The sequence below is a fragment of the Ornithodoros turicata genome, chromosome 3 (genome assembly GCF_037126465.1).
Source record: "Ornithodoros turicata isolate Travis chromosome 3, ASM3712646v1, whole genome shotgun sequence".
Classification (NCBI taxonomy): domain Eukaryota; kingdom Metazoa; phylum Arthropoda; class Arachnida; order Ixodida; family Argasidae; genus Ornithodoros; species Ornithodoros turicata.
Genome location: NC_088203.1, coordinates 10,263,692 through 10,272,021, shown reverse-complemented (window position 1 = coordinate 10,272,021; position 8,330 = coordinate 10,263,692). Strand labels below are relative to the sequence as shown.

Here is an 8,330-nt window from a genome sequence, read left to right as displayed (position 1 = left end):
GGAATTTATAATTTGTAATGTATTGAATGTCTAAATAAAGCACTTATCTATCTAAAAATTCAAAGCAAAAAAATAAAGAGGAAAATAATACACAGAGTTCACAAAATATAATACATATATCACCTTCACACCAATGATGTGTGTTTAAGCGATGGCAAAGCTATATCGCCCGCCTGCGGGACCATTTTTTCCGCCTTTTGCCAGTGGGACCCTTCTTTCCGGGACCCTTTCTTCCGGGACCCTTTTTTCCGGGACCATTTTTTCCGGGACCGTTTTTTCCGGGACCGTTATTTCCGGATCCCAAGAATACCTGCGGGAAGTCTCTCAGTCCAGAGCAATGCAAACAAACAAACAAGCTGAAAGCTTTAATTTAATGCAGATTTTTATTTCAAAAACACGTTCCCACACGCTCAGGCTCTAGCCTGCTGTGTTTATTATCCCCTATGGCACCCGAAGTGCTGAGGAGACTTTTTGACATTCAGAGTTGTGCCTAACTCGTTACAAGTAACTCGTTACTTGGTAACGGTTACTTTTTTTGGTAACGAAGTAACGATTCAGTTACTTTTTAAAAAAATGTAATAGTAACGGAATCGGTTACAAAAATTGGTAACTCGTTACTGACGTTACTTGTTCCTTTTCTTGAGCACGGGGAGCACATTTCGGCATTCCGTGTGGCGCAATGCCTGCAGATTTGACCTGCGTGACGTGTGACTCAAAGTATTATTGCAGTCCCTCACTGGATGTGTTGTTGTCATTTCTCTTGTTTCCGTAATCTCCGACCATGACTCCTTCCCAAGAATGGCCACCAATTGTGCTATGGCTAGAAAAAACGCGTTTCGACTTTGCTAAGTTTCTGAGCGCTCTAAATTATGACGCAGCCCCTCGTCTGTTTTGAGGAACCGTTGGTGATCTGTGGCACGAAAAACAGTATTTTTTTATTGTGTTTTCGTAATCCCCGATCACCCCCACTTCGGAAACAAGGGAGAAGGTCCAGGCAAACTGATATAAATTCATGGTAACGGGCCGAGAGGCACGGAACACGAAGGACGGATGACAAATTTCGAGTATCAGCTCCTCCTGAAGTGCAATTCCTCATTAATAAAGAGTTGAAGGCAAGTGACGGCGTGTTTGTTGGCTCCTTTAACTATGCTGCGGTAACGTAAAAGTAACTCGTTACCTGTGAGTAACGAGAACTAGTTACTTTTGTATGTTGGTAACGAGTAACGTATCTAGTTACTTTTTTCTGAAGTAACGGGTAACGGTATTTAGTTCCTTTTTTTCGGTAACGGGCACAAGTCTGTTGACATTACCGTCGATGTGGGTGTCATCAGGAATTTTTCGGCAGTTTCCTCAAATCTGTATAATTTTGGTTGTCATTCCAGCACTTGAGGATATACGCAGAGGCCAATCAGTCGGGTGTATACCTCGAAATAAAGTGATCGAAATCGCCGTTGCAAAATAAACTACTGCAGATAGATGTTATCTGACTATATTACGCACAGTCGCGCGCGGAAAACTGCCAACAGCGAACTTAGAATAACCTGGGGCTCAATCTTGATCTGCACATAGCGATCGTTATAGCTATTTTTCAAAATTCGCGCGCTCATTCCGTCACGCGCATTGGCCGTCAACCGGGGAGCACGAGCGTTTAGCAAGCGTTACGGGATAGCGAAAAGTTCAAAATCTAGCCCCTGGACGTAAAAGTGTAAACACCGAACTTGTACTAACCTAATAATAAACTAACAACGAGCTGTTCCGTCATGTCAGCCCTGCTGAGCCTAACGACCGCTAAAATGTGACTTTCATTCGCTAATACGACTTGGACATACATAGAAAACCCGTGAACTTGAGTGCTTAAATAGTGATGTCTTGGTTTTAAATACGGCATATATCAGCGTACGGAGCGCACTCGAGAATTCCCCTGATTTTCGTTGTTTCGAGAACGTGAACTTCGAGATCAGGGATTTCGCAACCAGGAATATCGAGGTCCTCCCAATCAGTCTTTCGCCGGACTCCGGAGGCGGCAATTTTAAAAAGGAATAATGTATTTCTTTTTAATGATACAAATAAACGTGGTTAGTGGAATGGAAAGGTTCGATTCGCTCTTTTGGGAACTGGTATTCCGAGTCCGCAATCTCGAAAGGATTCAAGGATTCGGTTGGCTCAACCTTAGAAAATACCGTCGACCCCCACGGCTTTAAGACAAGTAGTAGATTTTGCACGATAATTTTGTGACACATCAGGCGTAACATCCTCTATGTGCATTTTGGACAGAGAGGAAAAGAAGTAGTGGACAGGCATGCCGCGAGGACAAGGGCGCGTAGCGTAGTAGGTGATCCTCGTAAGTTCATGTTCTGCTATGTACCGAAAAGGAATCAAATTGCTGTCTTCGTGGTATCTTTCCATATCCGCTTCTTTTTTCTTCTTCTTCTTTGTTTTACCAGGCGATTGAAGTCCTCTTTTGTCCACCTGTACACGCACGAGGAAGGGGACGTAAACAGGAGGGGGAAGGATGGGAGAGGAACGTGAACAGCAGGGGGTAGCACATAGAGGCGTGCAGGTTTCCAAACGCGCGGAGGAGAAAGTATCTCTTTCTCTTCGTGGAGATTGTGGATTGCATATCTTCTGCATCGCTGAGGAGCCGAGAAGATCGTGAATACACTCTCCTATGGGTAAGTCATGTTCTCTCATGCACAAGGATGCAAGAAGTGCAAAAATTACCCGCGAAATGGAAACAGTATACTATTTGTATATAGCTATCTGCAACGTGAGCTCATTATGTCATTCCCCACATCACCACCAGTAAAGGGATATGGTATTCCACCCTTGAAACTCCCCATTCATCATATCAAAACAATAAAGTTGTTGTTGTCCGCAACACGAGTTCTTTACATTAATCCCGACTCGTAAGGTTGATTCCGTGCTAGAATTTTCCTGTGTTTTGGCGCATATGGGTGGCCCCCATAAGTGCATCTTCTGCTAGGTTCCGCAAAATATTCAAAGTACTGTCTTCATTACAGCTTCCAATGTCCAGTAGTTTTCTCACTATAGGCCACTGAAGCTCTCTATTTCCCCTCTGTAGGCGCGCGAGGAAAGGGCTGTAAAAAGGAGAGAGAGGGGACAAAAAGACAAAGAACAAAGGGGACACGAAGGGCGGAGGGTAGCACACAGGTGTGCGGGTTTCAAGACTCGCGTAGGAGAACATATATCCTTCTCGTCGTGCCAGCCCGTGGACTACAGCTCTTCTGTATCCCCCTGAGGGGACGAGAAGACCATGAATACCGCTCTCCGCTGGGTAAGCGGTAAGCCCTTTTCTTCCATCGAGAAAGACCCCAGAAGTGCAAAATTACCCGCGAAACAGACAGAGTATAACTCTCTGTATCGCGAGATCTTTGCATTCTCAAGGTTGTATTTGTGCTGCATTTTCCTGTGTTCTATACAACATCTGTGGACATCTTTTCGTTAATCATTCAGCGCATGCAGAACAAGGGGCTCAGTGCAATGGATGGTACTAGCTTCGCCGCGAGAGGTAACTGTGAGTGGCGCCGCGGAGGTGCGCATGGTATGCGGCACCAAAATCAGGGCATCACTCAAGATATGAGTTGGTCGACTTCTGAGAGCAGAGAAGGGGCTAGCAAAATTCTATATGAAAAAAAAAAAAAAAAAGAGAGAAGAAGGAGTGGAAAAGAACGATGGAGGAAAAGAACCCGCGAACTCTCTGCGAAATACTAGCTAACAAGTAGGAAAAATAGAGGAAAGGAAAAGCATTGGGACAAGGTTTAAGCTTTGCTTAAGTTGAAGCTTTGCTTTGAGCAAGTATGGCAAACAAGAATGCAGGGGAAACCGCGGCGCTGGAACTGCACAGGGAGAAAGCGCATCTCTCTCACAAACGCCCTTCTCTTGCCATTATATGGATTATGAAAGTATTGTCCGCATCCGCTACTCACACGGTTAAAAAAGGGTACGGCTTCCATCCCTGGTAAATATGGTATTTTCTTTGCCCCTCCAAACATACCTGTACGGTTCCCGCCGTGATCTGCCCTCGTCCAATGTATGCTAGTCAGAGATCAATGAACTTCCCAGGCTTGTGCTGGGTGCTTAACAGACATTTACTAGTTGACTTCCTGACTACAGACAACTGCTAGTTCAACAGTTGAACAGACAATTGCTAGTTCAACTGGTTGAACGCTGCCGGTGTCCGCTTGACGAGTGCAGAGCACAAGTAACCACTGATGCTCGTAGTACCTGTCTTCTGTGTGTTCCATCATGTTCAATTTGATGCAACATGCTCTACACCTCCTAACACGCATGCAGTTGTTCTGGGCTAAGCCAACAATGTAGTCATTTCATAAATGGAATGGGCTAAATTTGACATGCGCGTTCAAATCATGGCAGAAAAGAAAAAAAAAACGAAAAAGCAACAAAAACAGCGTAAGGTTCGCTTGACAAATTTCCTAGTTCAATCCGGAAAATAATTCGGTATTTCGAGAACTAAAACTGATGAAAATGCTCCGAAGTCTGGGGAAAAGCTTCCACAATGATAAACATCGTTGACTGTGTAGCAGCACTAGCTGCACCAACATCGCCATGGCCACATGACCCTGTTTGTGCCCTGCCACCTCGCGCTCGCGAGATGCGAGCTAGTTACTTCTTCTTCTACTCGAGCGACCGGCCCGAACGGTCAATAAAATAGTCTGGTCCGACTTGACGCTTTTTGTCTCCTGGCCTCACTCAACACGCGACAACTGGTGACCCGAACGTGATGGCCACTGGACCCCCTTCTGCTACTGGCCCTCTCCCAGGACCAGCAGGCCACTTTCCGCCAGTCCAGCAAGTCCCAGGACCACAGCAACAGAACGTTGCGGTGCCCGCTATTGCGGCGCCCCTGTTGCCCCCACCGCAAGTTTCCGCCGTCGCTATCAAGCTGCCGACGTTTTGGGCCGCCGATCCCGTCGTATGGTTCGGGCAAGCTGAGGCCCAATTCGCCCTTCGTCTCATCAGTGACCAACTGACGAAGTTCTACCACGTCGTTGCCGCACTTTCCCCTACTGATGCTTCCGAGGTGCGCGACTTGGTTGCCTCCCCACCGACACAATCACCATATGACGTGCTCAAGACTGAATTAATTCGCCGGACGTCTATGTCGGAGCAAAAGCGATTCCAGCGCCTGCTGACCCAAGAAGAACTCGGAGATCGCGCGCCTTCTCAGCTCTTACGGCGTATGCGCCAACTGCTCGGCGATCGTCCCGACAGCGCCGTAATCGACGATTCCCTGCTCCGCCAACTTTTCCTCCAGCGGTTGCCGGCCAATGTCTGCATGGTTTTAGCCGCTGCTGGCACCATGAGCCTGAACGACCTGGCCAACCTTGCCGACAAGATCATGGAAATGGCACCACCGCAGATCGCAGCTGTGGCCTCGCACCCCCCTTCTCCGCCTACGGCTACTGGTTCCAGCTCGCCGCAAGCAGTGGACCTTTCTCAGCTCGTGGAACAGATCTCCAACCTGCAGCTGGAGGTTGCAGCCCTCCGCCACTGCAGTCCTTCTCCGTCTTCACGCCGATCCCGTTTCGCGCATCGACGTTCCCCATCTCCAGCTGGAATTTGCTGGTATCATCGCCGTTTCCGCACCAAGGCTCGCAACTGTACACCACCATGCACCTTCCAGGGAAACTCCCGAGCCAGTCACTAGATATGGCGGCTGGTGACTCTGGCACTCGTCCATCCCGCCTCTTCTTTGTTCTTGACAACAATTCCGGACTAAAGTTTCTTGTTGACACCGGCGCTGACGTCAGTGTACTTCCGTCCTCTCTTTTTCGTTCACCACGCAAGCCAACGTCCCGCACCCTGCAAGCTGTTAATTCCACGCCGATTGCGACGTACGGAGAGCATTCCCTCACTCTCGACTTGGGCCTCCGCCGCTCCTTCGCATGGATTTTCCTTGTGGCTGACTTGCAGTACCCTATTCTGGGAGCAGACTTTCTGAGCCATTTCGGTCTCATGGTGAACATGAAAAAACGCTTGCTCTGGGATGCACAAACCCGGTTTCGCGTCAACGGCATTCCCTGTCGCCATTCAGTGTGCAGCCGCATCGCCCGCTTCAAGGCTGGAAACTGTCCATACTCCGCCATCCTGCAGGAGTTCCCATCCCTCTTGAAGCCATGTAACACCGAGCGGCCCGTGATGCACACAGTGACTCACCACGTTGTCACTACAGGTCCTCCCGTGCATGCCCGTCCTCGTCGCCTGGCCCCCGAGCGCCTCGCCATTGCGAAAAAGGAATTCCAACACATGCTCCAGCTTGGAATCGTCCGGCCTTCTTCCAGCAGTTGGTCATCAGCCTTGCACATGGTACCGAAGAAGACCGGAGATTGGAGGCCGTGCGGCGACTACAGAGCCCTTAACAAGGTTACTGTGCCAGATCGCTATCCCATCCCGCATGTTCACGATTTCGCCTCCAATCTCCACGGCATGACCATGTTCTCCAAGGTCGATTTGGTAAAAGCTTACCATCACATTCCAGTAGAACCCTCCGACGTTTCCAAGACTGCCATCGTTACACCATTCGGCATGTTCGAATATCTCAGGATGCCCTTTGGTCTGCGAAACGCCGCCCAGACCTTCCAACGTTTTATGGATCAAGTGCTGCGCGGCCTTCCCTTTGCGTTTGCCTACATAGATGACATCCTCGTTGCCAGCGGGTCCCCCGAGGAGCACGAAGACCACCTTCGCGCGCTTTTCCAGCGTCTCCAAGAGTTCGGCATTGTTGTGAACGCCGAAAAATGCGAGTTCGGCAAGCCATCGCTGGAGTTCCTCGGGCACCTAATCAGCAGCGACGGCATCCGCCCTCTCGACCACAAAGTTCTTGCCATACGCAACTTCCCAACGCCAACGTCACTGCGTAAGCTGCGAGAGTTTTTGGGAATGGTGAACTTTTATCGACGATTTATTCCCTGCTGTGCGCGCATTTTGCGACCTCTGACAGACATGCTGCGCGGCACGCCATCTTCAACGCCGTTTTCGTGGACGGAAGAAGCGAACACCGCTTTCCTCGCTGCCAGACAAGCCCTTGCAGACGCTACTGTCCTCGTCTACCCGAAACACGGCGCGCCAACTAACATCATGGTTGACGCCTCTGACCATGCTGTTGGCGGTGTCTTACAGCAGTACATCGACGGGCAGTGGAGACCTTTGTCTTTCTTCTCGCAGAAGCTCTCTCCAGCGCAGTCCCGCTACAGCGCGTTTGGCCGTGAGCTGCTCGCTGCCTATTTAGCCATCCGCCACTTCAGGTATTTCGTCGAAGGAAGAACGTTCTACATCCTGTCAGACCACAAGCCTTTGACTTACGCGTTCCTGTCCAAGGCTGCCGACAGTTACACTCCCCGTGAAGCCCGGCAGCTGGCCTTCATAAGTGAGTTCACCGTCGACATTCGCCACGTGAACGGAACCGACAACCCTGTAGCGGATGCTCTGTCCAGGATGCACGTCGATGCTGTCACCTTTCCGAAGTTGACGATGGACTATTCCAAGATCGCCGAGGCGCAGCAGTCAGACGAAGAGCTTCGGAAATTGCGAGATTCTGCCACCACTCTTTCTTTCGAAGAGGTGCCTCTGCCCGGATCGCTCCTCAAGTTAACTTGCGACATATCCACGGGCAGACCCAGGCCGTTCATTCCGCAGGTTTTCCGTCGCCTTGTCTTTGATAGCGTGCATGCCCTAGCCCACCCTGGTATCCGCGCCACGCAGAAGCTGCTCACCACCCGCTTTCTATGGCCATCGATGAACGCCGACGTTCGGGCATGGACCCGCGCTTGCCTCGTCTGCCAACGTGTGAAAGTCAACCAGCACAACAAGGCACCTTTAGCAGCATTCCCGCTCCCTGACGCCCGATTTTCCCACGTGCACATCGATCTGGTGGGCCCGCTACCCCCGTCGCATGGTCATTCATACCTGTTAACATGCGTTGACAGATTTACGAGGTGGCCAGAAGCAATTCCCATCGCCGATTCCACCGCCGAGACCGTTGCCGAAGCCTTTTTGCACGGCTGGATAGCCCGTTTTGGTGTGCCTGCTACCCTTACCACAGATCGCGGCCGCCAATTTGAAGCCAGGCTGTTCACCCAGCTCTTGGAGACCCTCGGCACACATCGGATACGAACCACCTCATACCACCCCCAAGCAAACGGGCTCGTTGAGCGTTTTCACCGTCACCTTAAGGCCTCCCTCTCCTGCGCGCGTGAGCGTACCCAGTGGTTCGCCGCTCTTCCTACAGTGCTGCTCGGTATTCGGACGGCCCTCAAGCAAGACATCGGCGCCTCCAGCGCAGAACTCGT

General features: G+C 50.3%; 1 protein-coding gene across 1 annotated transcript; it reads left to right on the top strand.

The window, feature by feature from the left end:
* Window positions 1–4,762: 4,762 nt before the first annotated feature.
* Window positions 4,763–5,689, top strand: LOC135387731 (uncharacterized). Its single transcript, XM_064616829.1, has one exon. The coding sequence runs from the start codon at window positions 4,763–4,765 to the stop codon at window positions 5,687–5,689; it is 927 nt and encodes a 308-aa protein (XP_064472899.1).
* The last annotated feature ends 2,641 nt before the right edge of the window (window positions 5,690–8,330 follow it).

Bases quoted from the DNA above. Each gene is read 5' to 3' on its own strand.
- LOC135387731 (XM_064616829.1), top strand. From the start codon at position 4,763: ATGGCCACTGGACCCCCTTCTGCTACTGGCCCTCTCCCAGGACCAGCA.